Below are 21,395 nucleotides of genomic sequence, written 5' to 3'. Positions count from 1 at the left end.
CGAGAGATATTTTAGAGGAGCAGCGGCTTCTTCTAATCTTCTTCCAAACTCTTCGCTTGTCACTCCTGGGCTCCTTCTAATTGTGTTGAGAAACAGCCTCTTGCTTTGTATTTAAAATGTCGTTTTGCCTCATGATGTGTACGCATTGACCTTATTTAAATTGATGTACAAAATAAGCAAGTTAGTGGTTGTTTAGTCGATTAATCTAAAATCTAATACATCTATCTGGTCTTTGAGCTCTTGGTGATGAAAACATCAGCACTTCATCCCGCTGTAACAACTTGGCATTGTTGGGAGGCTTGGGATCTTTACGGGACACTTACAAATGCTCTTCTGATTTAAAAAAATCAGGTTTTATTTGTTATTTTTTGTGGGATTTTTTTACTTCTGGAGAAAAAGCTTACCAACTTATTTTTAGTTTGTTTAGAGAATTTCTAAACTTGAAAAGGAAAAAGGTGTGGACTCAGCAAGCATTTGTGCCATAAGTGTATTGATGAAGTGTCTAATTAAGTGCTCTGCAACACTGAAGTCTGCACTATGTTCTGTGAAAAGTTTTAAATACCTTGCTGTTTTGTAACGGGGAGAACAAGCCGCAGTGTACTGATCTTTGTCCTTTGCCATGTTTCTTGTGCTAATGTTGTAAATGGTTTTTGAAAAGTATTTGTTTTGATAGAATGCTGTTCTTGTTAGGATGTGATATTACACCATGGGAATCCTTTTTTGTTTTGTGAAGGAGGAGCTCAGAGAACTACGTGAAGAGCCAACTGATCCTCAAGTTCAGCAAGAAATAATTAGCAGCATCGAAGAAGTTTATTTTTCCAATGATTCCTTTGATATTGTGAAGTATGAATTAGAGGTAAGCTGTCATCTTTAAAAAAAAAAAAAGACAGTGATATAACAAAAAGTGACGGTCAACAGTATGCTTGTTTCAATGAGCTGTTTTTCATTTTGTTTCTTGTATCTTGCGTGAATACAAAACTGTAGCCTCCCACCTCATCTTGTGGTTGTGTGGAGCTTCTAGCATATCATATTGGTATGGAGTCTCTTCTTTTAATGTGTTAGAGTTACTATCAGTTGTGCTAACAGGCACTTCATGATTTAAACTATAGTGAAAAAGCCAAAATATTTGGAAGAAAATAAAATCTGTTCTATATTTTGGGTATTTTTTTTAGGAAACTGATTGAGACATAATTTCAATGATTAAGGGGGTTGTGTGTATACATATATGGCTCGGCATAACGTAACTTTGAATTATAATAATGTGATATTATATGGTGTAATTATGAGAATACATTGTTTATCTCAAAACTGATTTATTTCAGTATCCATAATTTGAAATAATGGATTAGTGTTGCAAATTAGATTGCAGAAGCAATAAGAACGTTTCCTTAATGAAACTGATTGGATGGTTAATACTATGTGAGCATTTAACATCCTTTAATTTCTCACCAAATTTAATTTGTTGTTTACATGCAGAGGCTTCCTCCAGTACTTAGTCTTCAAGAACTGGAAGAGTACAGAGACAAATTAAAACAACAGCAAGCTGCTGTAAGTCAAGTTGTTTCCTCTGTATCCTCAGGCAGTTTGTTATTTTGTCTGTAAGTCCAGCCAGACTGAAAAAGTTTCAATTTCTTAAACTCATTAGATTTACACATTTTTTTCTTTTAATATTATGTTGTGTGCTTTTATAGTGGAAAATCATATCAGTAAATCTTATAATCATATGAAATTATGGAAGTAAATCTTGGTAATAAATATTATAACGAGCAAATGTGTTGTTTCTTCAGAATTGATTTTCTTCATGTTTAGCTTTTCCTATGTATTGCAAGAAAAGTAATATTCAATACAGTGCTGAATAGTGTGGTAGGATCTCTTTTTTGGAGGGATTTCTGGCAACATAAAACATTTTAAAAAACGCTTTCCTTAAGAGTTGCTATTTTCTCTTATTTTTGATTTGCCAATTTGTTAATCAACCATGACGGTTTCTAGTGAGTATCAGTACAGAGTTATTACATAATAAAACAAATGAAAAGTAACAATGAGTAATAATAGTAATTTATGGAGGGGAATCAGAGTTGCAGCTTTGGAAAGGTACATGTTACATTTCAGGAGTTTTTATTTTCTATTCATACATTAATTAAAAATTCATACCTCTTTTAAAAGAGATAATATGTTACAGGAAACAAACTTATTAACTGTGGTATTTGGAGAATATCTGCAAGTATAATAACATTAATAATTCTAATTCATGTCAAATGAAATGTACAGAAGGAGAGTACTGGATCATTCACAATATATAAAGAACAAGTTCCTTCTGCTAAGACTGCTTTTCCCAGAATAAACCGATGAAATTTTGTAAAGTATTAGTGAGAAGTTGGGCAAATGAATATTCCATGTTTCTCACCAAGAGGTATAAGGAAGGAAGAGGAAAGTAAGTGGTGGATTTTGGGTTTGTGTTGATTTTTCTTTTTTTTAAAGTTTAAGAGGACATCTGGTGGTGACCTGATTTTAACTGAGAGACAATTTCCTTGAGATATGCTAATAATCCCAATACTTGTTATCAATGTCTTGGCCATGCTGCTTACATGATGGGACTTGGCGGCAGCTGGAAATTAGTTTCAGTGCATGGCTGCTGCTGAAACACGTGAACTGGAGTGTGCATGCAGCTGATGAGTAATAGGGGTGCAAACTGAGCACGAGGTTTCCTGTAAATATGGCCCAGATGTGTCTCTTTTTTTAAAAAACAAACAGAACTCTCAAAGACAAAGCTTCTGACAAGAATCATGTGTCCGATTCTTCCCACACCAGTCAGGACTGGGTCTTTCCTTTGTGTTCCTTAATCCAATCTAAATGTGATTCTGCTGTAGGAAGGAATTGTTGCTTTGGTTTGTTTTACTCCTTGAGCGTGTGCCAAATTGCTGAAATTTCTTGCATGCTGTGCGTCCTGTCCTTGCATCATATTTCCAGGTGGAGTGTGAGAGGCTGTTGTATGTTTTCTTCCCCTGTCTCAATATTGTCCATTTATCTTGTGATATGTCATTTAGATGACTGTCTGTCTTAAAGGACTTCTGCTTTTGAAAAAGAATAAATACTGACTTTTTCTCTTCAGTGCCTCTACCTATAGCTGGCATAGGAATTTACTATAGATGTTTCCAACTTCTAAATTTCTGTAACACAAAGCACTCAAATAAGTGTGAACTGTGGTATTAGAGCTCTGATCTTCCACTTCTCATTGTTACCATCTGCATTTGCACAGCTGATCTTGGTCATGCCTTTGTTTTTGGGGTCACTATAGACTGTATTTTCTGTAATTTTCCTGTTACAGTTTTCCATTCCATTGGATGAATTCCAACTCATTGAAGACTTCTTTAATACGTGTATCATGACAGCTTTGATTTTTCTAATCATCTTGGTACAGCAATTTGAATTAGGAGGCTTTTTAGTTGTATGTCTGTTTGACTTCGTTTTAATTAGTAGACTGATATCCTGAGGTGTATCATTTTTTCTTCAGGAGATGAAATATTTTTTTCCTGATGTGATTAGGAAAGAGAAAATTGTTTTGGAGAAAATTTTTGGTCCCTTCAAAGAACATGCATTGATATCTGCAGTCACATTCATTGCTAGCAATTGCAATTCTGGATTCCAGAAGTTAAGAATCAACACAGTTGTATGGAAGATCCCAAAATGGGTGGGAAAATTTGGAAATTAAGGGAAATAACCTGGGATAATATCCCTCTTTCAAAAGAAAGAAGAGAAGAGCTTGGAAGCTCAGAAAGGTAGTGTTACTAAGTTTAGGGAAAGGAAAAAAAATGGTCATGGCAAATGCTTGACAATGTTGAAGTTGTTATTAGTTAAGGGTAACTGAGAACTTGCAAACCAAAATAAAGCTGTGTAAAAACTGAAAATTAAGTGAATCTTTTATTCCTGTGGGTTGCTTGATGAATGCCTTTGACAGTGAGGAATCAAACTGTTAGATTTGTACTAGGGCAATGCATGACTACCAGATATATCCCTGTCCTAAGGTTTTTTTCGGGTACAGGGCTAGTGGGAAGAACAGGTTTGGAAAGGGAGGTGAAAATTTCACAACATACAGACTGTGCAGTAAATGAACTTATTTGGAGACTCAAGATCACATAGGCTTTTGCAGCATTTGGCCTGATAACATGCTTTTCTGTCCCCACCCTGCTTGACTGGTTCTTTTGCTGTCCTGGAGAAGAAAGCTGTATTATTTATAGAACAGCTAAGAGATTTTAAAATAGTTTTGTGATTCTAGCTGTTTTTTAATATGGAAGGAGGAAAGCATAGCTAGATATATGCCCCTTGTCCAGAGTGCCAGCTGATGATATTGAAGTGCTTTGAAGACCATTTGTGTGCAGGTGCTCTTCCAGAGGGTGGGAACTGACCTGGTGGAGCATTCCATTGTTACAGGAATGCTGATTGAAGATCCTAACTTGTGCTGTTTTTGACTAAGCAGTCAAGTATATAAAAACCTTCTTGTCTCTCTTTCCCAGTAGTGCATTGTCGGCTGGCTGACTCTCATAGCCAGTTATATTTTATTTTCTTTTCTGGAAATATTGTTCCCCAAGAAGAATATAGAGCAATACCAATAATTTCTTTGTCATGTTTGAAACTGTTTCTTCTTAAATATTGGTAGTCCCTGGTGAAAACCAGAACAAAACAGTCTAGTCTCAAGCTTGCATTTATATGAGGGTTGAGTGTTGGATTTTTTTTTTATAAGCTTGTGTTTTGTACATAAGAGACTGATCAAGGTAGCAATACCTGTTTTTAAATTCAGTACAGACAGCAGCTCTCAGTAGCATTTTATTTACTGTTAGTTCAGAACAATGGAGAAAATGTTAAAATACGTCTGTTGTGTGAGCTAAAGAAAGGGTATAATGTGCACAAGGTGAATATTAGTTTTGACACGGATTTTACTTAATATAACACCAGTCTGAAAAGTAGGTGCCCTTATGGCTTTCTTGGATCTCTGTGGTAGATGGTTGACTTAAATTTATATTCTAACAGTAGCATAAGTAGAATGTAAACACTTGTAGTGTCCCGTATTATTTCTGTTTTCTATTTTAGTGTGTTTCTTAACAAGCACAGAGGTAAGGGATTAATTTAAAAATGCCCACTAATTCCTAGATGGAACTGTAATGCTTTTCTTGTCTTGTTCCTGAGGAAAAATAATTGTTATTTTAGGATTATTTACCGTGCTGTGGCATATTTATTAATGCATTTGAGACCTACAGAACTAAATTATACAGAATCACAGACTTGTAGAACTTTAGTATTGGAATGGCCTACTTAATTGAGATTGCTATGTATCACATGTAATATTCTTTTTAAGGTATCTAAGAAAGTTGCAGACTTGATTCTTGAAAAACAGCCTGCATATGTTCAGGTAAGACAATTAACAGTCATTTTTTAAGAGTAAACATTTTGTATTGTTGTATGCTGCGTTTGTTTCACTGGTGATTAAATATAGCGATTTGGTAGTAGAGATGCTAGTGTCTGTTTGGAACTATCTGTCTATGTATGCTAAACTTGTATCTGTAGAGTGAAAAGAACTAAGGTATATTGAGCTGGATGCCCTTAGGATGATAAAGCCTTCAACATATGACCATTTTAAGGAGGCTTTCTCAAAACATGAATTCACAGGCTTAACCAATACTTGTAATGGACTTGAACAGGAGCTTCTTTAGTGCCTGTATATAAGAATGGCTTCAGATCTTCTCCTATAAGAGCAATGACCTTTCTTAAGAGCACTTCACCAGAAATCTGGCATTAATTTTAGGCAGTCGTGAGACAAAAGAGAAGACTGAGCTGGAACTAGAGCGTCATCACATCAGACATCTCTGAGAGCAAAATAAAGCAAAACTGCTTTAGCTACTTGAGGTAGAACGTTGGCACAGCTTCTCTCCTTGCCCCCAAAACATAACTGGAACAGCTGTCATAATGATTCTCTAAAGAGAAGGTGTTTTTAAACAATGCTCCTATACAGGAAACATCAGTGAGGATTTTGTGAAGTTAAGATTTGGGATTGTTATCAAAGTAGTCTGAGGATTATCCTGTGGCATGTAATTCAGGGTCTGTACAGAACCTTATGTAAGCATTGCCATACTAGTGATAATGGCAATTCTCATTTTGGTCAAGAAGCTGGGAGGGCAGCGATGGCCACATGTGGTGGTGGCGATCTCTTCCCCACCCAGCTTTCTGCTCCTCTCCTCATCTTCCTTATTAACCTTCTTCCTTTTATATCCCTCCCTTCCCTGCCTCCTGCTTCTCAGCTGGTACACTGTTGCTGCAAATTAGGGCTTGCACCTCCAGGGTGTTGACCCACAGTAGATGTCGTGGAGCTGTAATCATTTTTCCCTTTCATACAGGGCACAACTTCCTCTTCTGCTCACTTGTGTTCATGGCCCCCACATCCAGCCTTGGACCTTGCGAGTGTCCCTTCTGTGCTCTGGCATTTTGCTGGGTAGAATGCGGAGTGCTGCTGTTTAAAGAAACATGGGGGCATGAGCATTCTTTCTGTCATCTCCTGCAATAGCTGGTTGAAGAAAAAAGCTAGTAAGGGTAAATTATTTCAGTTTTATTTAAACGGGTCAGATGGAAGGCTGGGTAAGTGCTACAGTGGATGAGTCTTCATAAGGTAGTGTAGAGAAGAGCAGAAAGGGCAATTGTACAGTAACAAATCTTTCTGGTATAATTTTGCTGTTGTGCTTGTTTGGAATTGATGTTGTTGAGTGAGTGCTGCTTTTTCTGAATCCGGCAGCTTTGTTTTGAACAACACCCCGCGCCCTGCCCCACCCCCCCCAAAAATAGTACCATGGGGAATGTGCTTCATGCATTTTGCTGTGTAATGTTAGTATTCTTATCCCAGCAACACATTAGTGATGTGCCTATGTTTTATACCAAGAAGTCCTTTCAGATGTTCCAATGGGACAATTAAAAATCCATTGTGCCAGTAAGAGTGTTTAAAAAACATTTCTCAAATGCATATTTGCTTGACAGAGTCAATAAACCTTCGGTGTTACTTATGGCCACAGGCTTGGCCAGAGTTATTCTCGTCAGGAGACTTAGTTATCAGAGAGTTTGGTGGGCATCATTGGACTCTTTTTCCAACTGACTCATGAAATGAAGCTCTGGTTTAGTGTCCGGTTACAATAACAGGTAATTAAAAGAAGCAAAAATACAGTTGACTCTGTTTCCTGGACAGGAGGTTTCCACTGTGCAAAGGGAAGTGTGGGGAAATCATGGTTTGCACCGCATTCCTAGTACGAAATACTGATCTGACAGGCGCTATGATGGACTGAGAGAGGCACGGCACAGACACAAGGGGAGGAATTTAATTTTCCCTTCCCTTTAGAAGGAAAGGCCTTTAGGAACAACAAATGGGTGGAAGATTGTCTTTGAGAAGAGAAAAAATGTATTCAGCCCTAAATGCTGAATGGAAGACTCCCTCTCTCGAGCCATTAGGCTGCACTCTCTCCCTGTGCCTCTCCATCCAGTCACATTCAAAGGAGAGATTTTACAGAATCTTTCCAAGAGACAAGTCTGGAAGGAGTTGCACTTTATTGTATGTGTTTCATCGTGAAAAAGGGAACAATGGCATTTTGAATAGCGCTGACATTTGCAAAAAATGTTTTAGTGAAAAGTAGGTGCTGAGGAGAGCAATTTTTGAGTTTGGTTTCTTAACATATTATGCATGTCAGTAACTAAGCTGTCATTTTTCCAAAAGCAACATTGGTAACATAAAAGAGGAACTGATTTTGGTGGCAGATGCAGCTCAGTGATTTTTCAGAATTATTTGTATGTTCGGAGACTGACCAGGAACTGATCTGAAACCAAGCTAAACTTTAAACTTGTTTTTACTCGTCATATCTTTGGAATTAGATGAGTTTTCAAAGCGAAAGTTTTCCTTCTCCCCGTGGAAAGCACTTGATATGTTTTCAAATCTTGAGCAGTATTTAAAAAAAAAGGTGGTTTTTTTTTCTTCAGTGTTCACTTTTCTATAGTGCTGTTTCTAACAAAAGAAATCCTAATAGTTATATTAAAAAAATTATTTTTTAAAGGGAGTTAAGATTATGCTAGGCACTTCACAATGTCAAAATCAAGCTAAATTCAGGTCACCTGAGCTGAAGAGTTTTCAGCTGAAATTCAACAGGATACAATTAATGTTCATTATGAAGTGTCATCTATTAAACTGGTAGAACAGAAGTGCTTCTAAACAAGAAAATGCTGCATGAAACATGACTTCTGTTTTGCTGCTTTCTGGCACATCAATGCAAATTAAACCCTGTGCTACTGTCTCTGCAGCTTTGATCATTCTGCTGTGGTGCATTAATGGTATAGAGATTCTTAGGCTAAATGTACAGTATATATATGCAGATGGTCCCATTCCAATGAAAATGGATTTCAAGTGTCAAAAGAAAATTATCTTTTAAAAGGTAGCTTATGTTAATGTTACATTCTACTGCTAAATACATATACAACTATGAAACAAATAACATATAAAGTAACTGTACAAAATCATTGTAACATCTCAAGAGAAACCTACTAATCACTGGTCTTCACTGGTATGTAGCATGACTGTAACTTTTGTATTTGTTTTACCTGTTCTCTCTGTAGGAACTTGAACGTATTACATCGTTGCAGACTGGCCTTCAGTTAGCAGCTGTTATTTGCACAAATGGAAGAAGGTATCTTGCTTAACTAATGGCAGAGATTGAAAGGGGAAGAAGTATTTAAGAAGAAATCTGTAATGATATTTCCTATTTATGTGCTGAATGGAATTAGCAATAGTAGTTAAAGATACTGAAACAGACGCCAGCTGCTTTCTCTCTTGCAGCTCTCACTTCTTTAATTGGGAGTTCTTTCTTTAATTGGGAGTTCTCTTTAAAATCGGAAACTTCTGAGATATGCTATTGATCGACAAACAAGTTCTGTGGAATGGGAAATGTACTTTCTTAGTAGTCTGTTGGTATCATCCCAATTTCTGGGTATCCCTAACAATGCTGACAGTCTTATTTTTTATCATGTATTTTGATAGACATGTTAGAATTCGTTAGAAATAAGTTGTATTTTACATGTTGTCTAAAATTATGTTAATTTTTTGCAGACACCTGAATATAGCAAAGGAAGGCTTCACACAAACTAGTCTGGGGCTTCTTGCAAATCAAAGGAAACGACAATTGCTTATTGGACTGCTAAAGTCCCTGAGAACGATAAAAACCCTGGTATGTACGGTTGTTTTTGTTCAGTGGCAAAATATTTTTCTTCATTTCTGTGTAGTTATCAGTTTTGTTTGTTTGTTTTTTTAGCAAAGAACTGATGTGCGTTTGAGTGAAATGTTGGAGGTAAGTCCCTGCAAGACTATTATAATTAGAAGCTATTCTAAGTCTCCTTTTGTCAGCCATCTTAATTTGATTCCCTTCTTTCCTTCCTCTTGGAAGCAGGCTATGGCAGTGTGTGTGTGATGAAATCATGTTTTTATTTTAAATGTTGTGAGAAATATTTCGTAGCAAAATAGATAGTCTGTATGCCAGTGGAGGAGTATTTTCTGTCAAAAACTCAATCCTGCCTTTAGATCTGGGCACTGAGACTTGCCCTGCCTGGTTCAATGAGAGTGCTGTGTAGTTTTAACTCCCCTCCCTACCTTCAACTTCTTTTCTGGCCTTAGCTTGCTATTTGGAAGAAAAAAGAAGGTGGAATTTAGCTGATGGTTGATATGCTGGGGCTGGATAAAGTACTTCTACTGGTATATTATAGTACGAATTTATATATGGGTTCCCTACTTAGTATTTTAAGTGTGGTAGCTTCTTTCCTTATTCATTGAGTTGGATTGTAGAAAACATTGCAGCATGCAGGCCATGACACAAGAATTTCTAATGTTACAGTATATATACTGCCTAAAAATGCAGTAGATACTGCACAGAATAAAAATAAGATCTTAAGATCGTTAATTGTATGAAAAACAGCTTCAGGATTTTATGGACAACTATATTTTAAGCAAGTAGTGTTACAATTTTGACTTGCCAGATTTTTACACCTAATACTGGATGGAACATCATTATGATAATACCTAGTTACGAAATTTGGAAGTTGAGTCTTAATAATTTTAACTCTTAAGATTCTTTGAGTTTAATTCCATCTTAGGTAATACACCTTGTCTCAGGACACTTCCTTATTCTTTATCAAGAAAGAATGTATTAATTTACAGGCTGCATAAACATTGTCTTCTGCTCAGGAACCCTGCATAATGATGAGCTTTTCATTTCTGTGCTGTATCTGGCTGTACAGGAAGTCAGCTCTTCATTGTCTACTGGTAGGAGTTATCTTGAGACAGAGGTGTGGGTGTTGCGTTCACCCACAGACGCTAATGTCTGATTATCATAATTTGCCAGTGATTTTTAAATGTCCAGGGCTGAACTGCCCTCTCTGGCTGAGTGTCTACTCCCAGTAAGTTATCCCAGATACTGGCCAATTTATTGTCTTTACTCCAAGAAGAAGTTAGTAGCTTGGAACATGCATGAGAGCTATTAGTAGCCATGCACAGAGGAACTTTTAGATAGGGTTCCCAATTAAAAAAAGACTAGACACAAAACTACAATAGCTAGGTTGAACTGCATCCGGAATACCGTAGTAACATACGTTATACCTTAAACGTTAGGCTTTCTGATTTCAGCTCCATTAGACTTAACGCAGCAAGTACCAGGTTTCCAGTGGAGAAAGATGCAGAGAGCTGTAAATGCAGCAATTGTTTTAGACCAACGTACTGCTCTGTTTTCATCTAATGAATGCCACATAGGAGGCTTTTTGTGGTGTTAGCTAAACTTGATCTGCATTAGAATGCTGCCATTAAAACCAATTTTATTTCAGAAACTCCTGCTAATAGACAAGTATAAATTGCACTTGTGCTTTTACTCTTCAGTCAATGACTTTGAAATTCCGGTAACAGCTTTGCATTTGAGCTCTCTGAAGCACATAATATAATGGATGTAATTAGGATGAAAAAGGGAAGCTCTTAGCTATCAAAGAGGGTTTTCCTTCTTCCAAGAGCCTTTCTGGCCTCATATCTATTAGAGTACAAAAATGGCAGTTACACCCAAGGTACTGCTCGTGTTCTGTGGGCAAGATCCTGGGGTTTTACATTTTTGTGTTTACATTTTTGTTTTGTTTTTGTCCTGGCATCTTCATGTACTTCCTGATTAACTTGTCAGGCTATTGGATGTTTTTCATATAAACTAGGACAATATTTCCATATTTTTTTCTGAAGTATGTTCTTTTTGACCTGGGTCCTTGTGTGAGATAAATTTAAATTAATTTCTAATTAGCTGTCGAATGTGTCAAATTAAATAGTGTTTATTTGGGCATAATGTTGGAATGTTGGAACGTCTCCCTTGTATCTTTTTAGGTTTTGTAAACTATGGCAGCAGCCTGCCAGTGCCTGACCTTGCTTCTTTCCTTGCTCGTGAATAGATCATATTGTAGTAACAAAGGTTTGAAAGTTAACTGGAGGATGTTAGTTGTTTTGTAATGAAAACTTTCTGATATGTTTTGTGTGAATGCATAAGGAAACAAAACAGCAAGTTATTTGCATAAGGTAATGTAATACATAGTGTTTTCAGGGGCTCCTAACATGTTGTCTGTTTGTAATTTTAAAGTGCTCACATAGTAAGTTCTGCAATAAACCTTCTCTCAGTTCCTTTAATGTCACTGTATAGACATAAGATGCAAAATATATTGTTCTTCATGCTTATACCTAAGCATGCAAGCAAACATGGGTGTTGCAATGTTTGCTTCTAAAGCCAAATTATCTTTCCATTGTATTTTACCCTAAGGAAGAGGACTATCCAGGAGCTATTCAGCTGTGCTTGGAATGCCAGAAAGCTGCCAGCACTTTCAAACACTACAGTTGTATAAGGTAAGGTGCCATTGTGGATATTTCAGCTTCTGTTTGGTTTTATTTGTAGAAGGTATAAACCAGTGATCATTAATTCTCATTCTCTAAAGCAGCTTTAATTGAAATGTAATTTTCTGCTTAGAAAAGTAAAATTGAGGCATTTATAAAAGCATAAGCATCCTCAGTATATTTCTCCCTCCCTGCATCACTCCTTACCGGTTTTCAGAATCATAACACTATATGATCAATGTTTGAACTATGTCGTTGTTTTGTAACTGTTGTGGTATTACAGTATCATAGAATGGAAGGTGTTGGAAGGAACCTCTATGAATCATCTAGTCCAACCTCCCTGTGGAAGCAGGTTTGCCTAGAGGAGGTTGCACGTGATTGCGTCCAGGCATGTTTTGCATATCTCCAGAGAAGAAGACTCCACAGCCTCTCTGGGCAGCCTGTTCCGGTGCTCTGCCACCTCAAAGTGAAGTTTTTCCTCATGTTTAGATGGAAATTCCTGTGTTCCAGTCTGTGCCCATTGCCCCTTGTCCTGTCACTGGGCACCACTGAAGAGTCTGTCCCTATGCTCCTGAGACGTGCCCTCTAGATATTTATAAGCATTGATAAGATTCCCTCTCTGTCTTCCCCAGGCTAAACAGACCTAGGACTTCCAGCCTTTCCTCATGAGAGATGTTCCAGTCCCCTAATGATCTTTGTAGCCCTGTGCTGGACTCTCCATTAGTTCCTTGTCTTTTTGAACTAGACAGCCTGGAACTGGATGCAGGACTCCAGATGTGGCCTCTCTAGGACAGCGTGGAGGGAGAGGTAGCCTCCCTTGACTGGCTGGTCACACTCTTAATGCACCCCAAGATACCATTTGCCTTCTTGGCCACAAGAGCACACTGCTGCCTCATGGTCAACCTGTTGTCCACCAGGACACCCAAGTCCTTCTTTGTGGTACTGTTTTCCAGCAGGTCTAACTCATACTGGTGCATGGTGTTATTATTGCCCAGTATGGAGGAAGTACGTTGGCCAGCAGTATGTTGGCAGTTAAAAGTTTCAACTAAGACTGAATTATAACTATGCTACAACCTTCAGGCTAGAGACTCCTGAGCTAATTTTTTAATACAGAAGTTTATATTCTGGAATTAATTTGCCTACAGCAGGACAGCTAGCGGAGGATAACTTGTCATGATTCTTGACAATGACGTTAGCAAGGACAGAGCATCATGCTGATGTGGAGAACCGGTTTTCAAAACTGGAACCAATTCTGATATTTACTATTTCTAGCTTAGAAAGACTTAAGTTTCCATTGCTTTCCAGAAAGAAAAAAAAATTGGCTAAAGAGGATGTTCAAAGTCATAATAGATGTGACAATAAAGCAGTTAAATGAAGTGAATTTTGATGGTTCATCCACTACAAAGATCGTTAGATTAGATTTTCTTTTTAGAATTAGAATTTTAAATGTGGGGGTAAAATGCTGGCAGTTTGATCTCCTGTCAGAATGCTTTCTGACTTAGAAGGGCCAAAATCTGTGAAAACGTGCTTTGCCTACCTCTATCCTCTAAATGATGCTTTGTTGCAACTTCAGAGTAATTACCCATAATCCTTGATTTGAATTTAGGATCTGCTTTTGGGGTATAGTTGTTTTAGGATCTAAAGATTTACCAAAAGAGTGTATGAAGTTAGAAACTGTACCTGCAAATAAGCCCCTCTCTATTCTGAAGTCAGATTTCAATCTGCTTTTTGCTTTCTTTTTAGTTCCATAAAACTTGTGTATGAATATATATTGACTGTACAGCCAACATTTGCCCACATATAATAAAATTTTTAATCCTCTCTCTTATATAGTAGTGAACTATTCTTTATTTGAATGAGGAAAGATGACAGATTTCCCTTAGTCACTGACAATTGTTGAGAAGCAAAATGACTCCTGAGCAGCTTTTGCTCTGCTTGACTCTACCTTCTGTAGAGAGATGTAAGTTGGGAAAGCAGAAAAACATCCACAGGTTTGAATATTAGTTAACTTTGCTAAAAATGCTTTTGCCTGCCCTGCCCTTGAGTTGCTTAAAGCTCTACATAAACAGAAGAAACAAAGTGTTATGTCCCGCCTTTGCTCACGAGCCCCCTTTTTCACTTGAAGAATGCAAGGCTTAGGCAGAGGGTCTTATCACTTGACGCTTCATTGTTTGGGACAAGATAAAGAGGAGAAGAATATTGTCTCTACAGCCACAAGGGAGGATGTGGCCTGACCAGACCTGAGGCATAGATACAAGAGATAATGACTAGCCCTCCCCGAACTGCGCCTGCTTAATAGACTGCTGAATATTACTTTCTCCTCCCAGGGGAGGTGTAAGCCCGAGTTAATGAGACATGCGATGCATGACGTTGTATGACCTGTAACATGTAAGGAGACTGCGCATGTGCAAAGGGGAGGAGACCTAATTTACATCAGGAGCGGGAGAGTCTAATTCATATGTACCAGGCGGTTAAGCAATCCTTTGAATATGTACGTTTTACTGCTTTAAATAAGAGGCCAAAGCTACGGCGTGGTGTGCAAGCATCCTTAAGGGTACCGGATCCTCGCTGCACCCAGCTCTATAGAGCTGAAATCACAATAAACATACCCGCTTCACAATCAGTTTTGATTGCGGAGTTCTTCCACGCATCAGATGGGTCTTGCATACATACATGGGTCTGTTACATACCTGTGACTCATCTATATTGTTCAGTAAGTTCTCCTTAGTATTTATTGCTCTTTCAGATGCTCTGTAGCTCCACACATTAATCTGTTTTATTCTGCATATTTCCTGCATCTTTTTCTTTTGGAGAAATTAGCAATGTTTTTTCAGCTTGAGAAGACAGCTTGATTTCTTAGAATCTTACAGTGGTCATCTGAAAAATCTTGCTCTTTTGAGATTTAGGTTAAATACACAGTTTCATAGACTTAAATTCTGGTTTGTGTAAATGATATGAAAATTCTGTTTGATGTTGAATTGCTTCAAGCTTTTATTGCAGCTTCAAAGTTTATCTCCATTACACTATGTTCAGTATAGCAGAGTTTGGAACTTAAACTGATGGTTCATGTTTTTGGAATTTAGAATATTTAACTGCGAAATTCTCACTGTTTTAAATGTGATAGCATACTTAGCATACTGCTAAGATATGTGACAAATAGCTGTGAGGTTTTACTTTGTTGTTGCACTCAAAGGATATCCTTGCATCCAAGAAGGCAGTTTCTTGAAAGAAAGGATGATGACGTAAAAACTTGGCAATGCTTCTTTATTCTGAGACAGTTTTTTGTTCTTGCTTTTGTATGCACTGTGAGAGCAGAAAGGCATTTTATGTGCAAATCCCAGCCTCAATGCATACATTTCAGTCTCTGTGCACTGTTTTACTTGCAGAAGTCTGAGAGAATATGTATTGTATGGAATAATGTCTCACTAGCAGGGGATTGGGCTAAATGAATAAAGAGATCTTTTGCATTTCTGTTTAGGATTAAAGTGAAAAACAGTTCGTCAAGGAAACAGACACGTGCTGACATTCGTAATGTGCTTATGTGAGGCATCACCTCTCTATCTTACCATGAAATTTTCACAGTATCCCTTTGATTGTCTGCTGTCCATATGGCAAGAATCAATACAAAATTTGTACAATCATTCTTCACATTTTTCTTCCTAAGTAGTGGTAGGAGTTGACTGTAGCTCTTAAACAGCAGGGACTTTCTACAAAGTGTGTAATTTTTTAATTTTGGTGTATATACAATATGAAGTGGCAAGCATTTCACTTTCCCTGCTAAAACATCTTTGGTTTTAAAAGTGGCTGCTCATCCTTCTTTGAAATAGTAGGCTGGATGTCTATTATTTTCGTTCTCCATTGTCTTCTTCCTAGGGAATGCTTGCATTATGTGATTATTTTGTTTAAAAATATTTTAAAAAGCCTTTTGCCTTCTACTTGTTGATCAGTTCTGACATGAGTAGACTCCCTGGAAAAACCTGTAGGAAAATGTAGTGTCAGATAATAGGATGACTAAGTCTATTGTGTTTGGGTCAAAAAATGTTACTACTGTTACGTTGCAGTAATGTGCCTTCTAAAAAGCACTAATTTGGATTTGTATGGATGGTGATACAAAAAAAAAAAGACTTCTAATACATTTTTTCATGAATGAAATGAATGCCTTGAATTGAATTGAGTTCTCAGTTGTAGTAAATGGGCTTTCAGAATAATCATGTATGTCCAAATACTATCTTTATAATTGTGGCTTAGAAAATACATACGGATCTCGCTGTATGCTGCATTTTCACTTCAATACTCAATCAAAGTTAATTTTCTTACAAAATTTTGTGATAGCACCTTCTTTTCCTAAGTCAGTAGAAACGTAGGTGTTCTTGCAAACACCTCCATATACCATAGCTTGGCTGAATTAACTATAAATGTGTGTATTTAAAGTGGGTGCTTAAGCCCTCGCTTGAATGGGAAGACAGCGCTGTCAGAGGAGCTGAATGGGTAAGAAACACAGGGCAGTCTTACCTTGCTTGTGTTTCCTATGGAACAAGATCTTTTGAATTCCTCCTCATCCTCTCCCAAAAGACAAGTAGTGTACTGTAATGGCCCTGATCTTGGGGCATTTTCTGGGAGTTGTGATGTGAGGGCTCAGGTCCCTGTGCTGTCTCAGTCTCCTATATCACCAGGTGATTGCAAGCTGAGGCTTGCCTGGCATTAAGAACAGTGGAAACAAAGAACTAGTTTTCATGAGCATCTGTGCTGGTATATAGATGAAATCAGTCACATGACATCACCTGCAATAATCAAAAGATGGTTTCTGGAGCCCAGGAAGTTATTCAGCCCTACGCTGCAGTAGCTGAGTAAGTTCCTCATGGTGTGAGTGTGTTAAATGGCCTGGCTAAGGTGAAGAATCCATATGATTTTAAATTTACTTAGAAATGGGGAAGAAATGCTAGACTAGCAGCATCAGGTTCATGACATTTGTTTGAAAGGAATCATGGTCTTGTGTTTATATGGCATGTGCTACCTTTAGAAGCCTTGTGAATTTTTATAGGGCTTGCAGTAGTACAATTGCTTGATTTATTCAGTCTGCACAGAGGGTGTCTGTGCTTTGATCATTTTTTGCTAATATATTTTAGACCAGCTTCTGTATTTTAGACCAGTTAGTTTCAACATGTAAATCAACTATATGTTTATACATAGGGGATGATGGTCTATGCTGTACCTAGTTCTAAAGATGGAAAGGAGGAGTGATTCTGTGCATAAAGCAGGATTCTTACTGCTTATCTAATGTCTTCTTGCTAGCTAAAAGAACTGGAGTAACAGGAAACGCTTGTAAACTCCAGTGGGAGTAACATGAAATTGTTATGGAGGCTTTTCTGTTTGAAGACTCATTGGTTATGGATAAACAACAAAGAAATATTGGCTACTCAACTTAGTGCTGAATGCCAGCTTTTTTTGGTGCAGTTTTTTTCTGTTTAAGCCTTTCTTTGGAGGTTGTTATATCCAGGTTATCTAACAGAACCAAAAAAGGAGGGGCGATGGGCCTGTCATTTAAGTGAGAGAACTAGTAGGGAACCTGGAATCCATCTTTTGATAGTTAACGTAGGAGAAGATTCAGAGCACAAAACTAAGTTGTCTAAAATCAGGTATGGTGATTATCCCATGAAAACTTCCGGCTTCCCATGATTGAAGAGACTATCCTGCCTATTTCTTTGTTGCTTTGACCCCTCCAAACAAAAACATAGTAGTCATATTTTGTGACTTATTTTTCTGGCTGGTGTTCTGAATTTCTGAAATCTGATTGTTGGGAATGAGTTGTGCTTTTCTTTGTCCTAAATAGTTTCTCCTATGGTAACTATCTTTGTTAATCTTTCAATGCCAAATATAGCTCAGGGAAGTGAAATGATGGTCTTAAAAAGATTTTCTGAAGAGTTGTTTCAGCTTAAGTTCTTTTTTTTCGATAGCATTTCTGTAAGTGATTCCTGAGCAACAACTGAAAGTTACTATACCATAGTTTGCAAAGACTTGACAGCCCTGACCTTTCTGGGTGTGTTCTGCTGTAGATCTAAGGTACAAATCAGAACATTTAGAGCATGAGTTCTTGGGGACTGGGAATGTCTTTGCATGTTTGACTAAATCCTACCAGGATGGGCTCTTGTCTGGGCCCTCTTAACACTGTTGCATTATAAACCCAGGGTAATGTGCTGCTCCAACAGATACTTGAATTTGAATCGTTAGGAATACTTCAAATGCCTGCAGTAAGTGCCTTTCAGTAATAACAGTAGAGTGGTGGTGCTAGTCTGACACAGTAACAGCAGGTTAATGATGTGTGATAAATTACTATCTTGTGGTGTGGGAAATCTGGGTTTTTTTGGAAACAAGAAGCTTGGTGTGAAACATTAATATGATCAGTAGTTTTATTTTAAACTTCTTTTATTTTTAATTAATAGTGAGTTGAATTCAAAACTGCAAGACACCTTGGAACAAATAGAGGTAAGAATTAATATAATGACATTTAGTATATGTTAGTATTTAACCTCTAGTTATTAGAGCTTTCTAATACAAAGTTATTAGCAATTACTTTCAAATACTGTATTTGGAATGCTATAGTCATCACTATTCATGTAGACTTCTGTGCTGCAATCACCCTAAATGCTCCATAATGTGTTATCAAATTTATGAGCCCTGCTCACTAATTGCGCCCACTTTCAGTGGTAAAGCAGTCAACAAAGCAGGCACGTAACATTGGAAGTACTGGAGCAACGGTATTCTCCCTGTGTGGTGAAGGGGTATGGTGGTTTTCAGTCCATGAACTGCTGTGAATTCTTCAGACTATTCCGAAATAATTGTGAAAAATAAATTAGCAGCATGCTAATAGGTTTAGATAGGCTACACAAGAGATCACAGTTTCACTAGAAAATTTAGAGATCAGCAAAGTGGGAGCTTCTGGACAGGGCCAGTGCTAAGCGGTAGGAAGTAAGACTTGAATAGCTGGGAAAGATGTGACTAAGACAGATCAATTTAAGTTGGTAGATAGTATCACAAAAGCAAATTAATACAAAATGTAAGTGTCTTGCTGGAAATCTGTGGCAATAAAAAGTTAATGAACAATAGGAATGCTTTACTAGGTAATTTTGAGCTGGGACTTGGCAAGCTTTTTATATGTCTGATCATGTAGATATGTATAACATGTATGTAGTGCCTACACGTGTAACTCGTAGCAGGAAACTGAATCAGCTACCTCAACAGCCCTCTACGCCTCTGGTCATGTGCTCTTTAGAAAGTCAGATGAGTGCATGTATTATTGTACCTTATTATTTAATTCCCTGTACAATTAGAGCTTTGTTAAATATTTTTCATTTATGCTTTTGTACTTTCACTTTCTTGCAAAGCTTTTTTTTTTGTTGTTGTTTTACTCTTTTACTGATACATGCTCTTTTTAGAGCATGGTTGGTTCAGAACAGATAATGAAATGACTGGTTTCTTCTCAATCATATAGTCCAGTCATTAAACTCGTCTTTGGGTTTGTGGGTTTTTTGTTTTTTTTTAAGATCAGTCAGTTTGCTTTCTTATTGCTTTCATTTACTCACCATTTGTTCGTTGTGAGCAAACACTGATGTTCTGTAAAAGGAGACATGCGTCTTTACTTCCTTCCAGTAACAGCTTTGCAGAAAAAATTCTGCTTATATTAAAATCTGGTAAAATGTGCCATGTTGGTTGGTGAAATTAGTTCACAGCGAGCTAAATAACCGTATTCAAGATTTTTGTTTATGCATATGGAAGAAAAGTAAGTCATCCTGTGTTTCATAGAGTGCTCCTGTGACATACATGCTCTTATTAATATAGAATCATACGGTGCTAATTAATTATTAATAATTATTTTAATAATGAATTTTCTCAATGGTGAGTGCCTCTGCTTATATCTGTTCTTTCTTTTTTTTCTTCTGCTTGTAATTTAGGTTTTACCACTGACTTTACTTGTATATTAATTTAGAAAAATAAATACATAGTAGCTATAGTGGAAAGAGCCCTTGAAAAATGTATCTGAAAAGATAATGTGTTCTGTGTTTAAGAGCTTTGTTCATGGGCAGTTTGATATCTGTGTTTCTCTCTTTGCTGAACTGTTTTGCATGAAATGAGGATTTTTTTTTTCTAAATCAATATATGGCTGAAATTCAAATTGCTGAATAACTTTTTAAAGGTGTTCTGAATCTTTAGGTTCCTTGTCCTTTAACCATTTTGCTTAGGAAAAAATTGCAGGTTTTGATCATATCTTAGTCTCCTTTTTTGTGCTTAAAGAAAATACTAATTTGCTTAAAACACCCCTCTCCATCCAAACCCAATATCAACGAAAAAACCCCACCATTTTGTGGCTAGTAAAGATTTTCCAGTAGCCTAAGTAAAAGTACGTAGAGACTAAACCATCTCCTGTGGTTTCTATTTCCAAGAGCAAGACTTCATTGCAAGATCCTTAAATTGTAATAATTTAAATGGCTTTAGTGACTAGCAAGGAGAGAAAATATCTGCTAGTCATGTATGTTATTATATGTTATTGATTTGTGTTTTCTTTTCTTGCAATGTTGATTGAAAATAACTGGAGTTAGGCTGTGTACCTCTGAATATATTACAGCGTCCAAGAATTATGTTATTAAGCGACATAAAAATCTTGGAAACTTTACTAGTTTTATTATTATGGTACTGATCATTGTGCTAGTATAGTACTCTATTTCACAGTGAACTTTTAAGTCAGATAATAATTAACAAATATTAATTCCATTGAAGAGATAGCAGTCAGAGAGTTAAGAAGTCTGTAATTGAATTGGTTGAGCTAAAACACCAGTGGAGCATTTTCATTTTTTTGTCCCAGATCTGGGGTTTTTTTAGGGGTGGGAGTAGACCAAGTTAGAAATCCCAGCTTTCCTATATTGGGCTGCTAGACCTTCTCAAAGTAAACATCACTTTGAATTGGACTTCAGTGAAGTAGTATACTTTTTACTGTACTTGTTCTCGGAGATGCTGGAACTGTTTGACTGACAGAAATTTCAGACTGAAGTACTTTAGGCTGCAAGAAATAACATTTGTGGACCTCAAAGTAGTCTGGTAATGTACAGTCGTGGCTATTTTACAAGCATATTTATAGTATTGTTTAAATAAACAACTTTTCCTTACTTGATATTATTTAAATAATGTATTACTTGTCCTGTTTTTATTTAGTGTTTAACACATTTTTTCCTTCATTTATATAGGAGCAATTGGATGTAGCACTCTCCAAAATATGCAAGAAACCTCAAAGTAGTCTGGTAATGTACAGTCGTGGCTATTTTACAAGCATATTTATAGTATTGTTTAAATAAACAACTTTTCCTTACTTGATATTATTTAAATAATGTATTACTTGTCCTGTTTTTATTTAGTGTTTAACACATTTTTTCCTTCATTTATATAGGAGCAATTGGATGTAGCACTCTCCAAAATATGCAAGAACTTT

At 36.9% G+C, this 21,395-nt stretch overlaps 1 protein-coding gene across 1 annotated transcript in view; it reads left to right on the top strand.

Annotated features, from left to right (window-relative positions):
- Positions 1-706: 706 nt before the first annotated feature.
- The window catches only part of CCDC132 (coiled-coil domain containing 132), a 79,284-nt gene continuing 58,595 nt past the window's right edge, over positions 707-21,395 (top strand). The window contains exons 1-9 of the mRNA XM_010137169.1: positions 707-856; positions 1,477-1,548; positions 5,351-5,404; positions 8,635-8,705; positions 9,125-9,242; positions 9,327-9,362; positions 11,847-11,929; positions 18,358-18,400; positions 21,354-21,394. Of these exons, the coding sequence (XP_010135471.1) occupies positions 707-856; positions 1,477-1,548; positions 5,351-5,404; positions 8,635-8,705; positions 9,125-9,242; positions 9,327-9,362; positions 11,847-11,929; positions 18,358-18,400; positions 21,354-21,394 (668 nt within the window). The remainder of the gene's footprint in view (positions 857-1,476; positions 1,549-5,350; positions 5,405-8,634; positions 8,706-9,124; positions 9,243-9,326; positions 9,363-11,846; positions 11,930-18,357; positions 18,401-21,353; position 21,395) is intronic.

The sequence above is a fragment of the Buceros rhinoceros genome, unplaced genomic scaffold (assembly GCF_000710305.1).
Source record: "Buceros rhinoceros silvestris isolate BGI_N320 unplaced genomic scaffold, ASM71030v1 scaffold9825, whole genome shotgun sequence".
In the NCBI taxonomy this organism is placed as follows: domain Eukaryota; kingdom Metazoa; phylum Chordata; class Aves; order Bucerotiformes; family Bucerotidae; genus Buceros; species Buceros rhinoceros.
The sequence above is the reverse complement of the archived record's forward strand: the minus strand, read 5'-3'. Positions and strand labels throughout refer to the sequence as shown.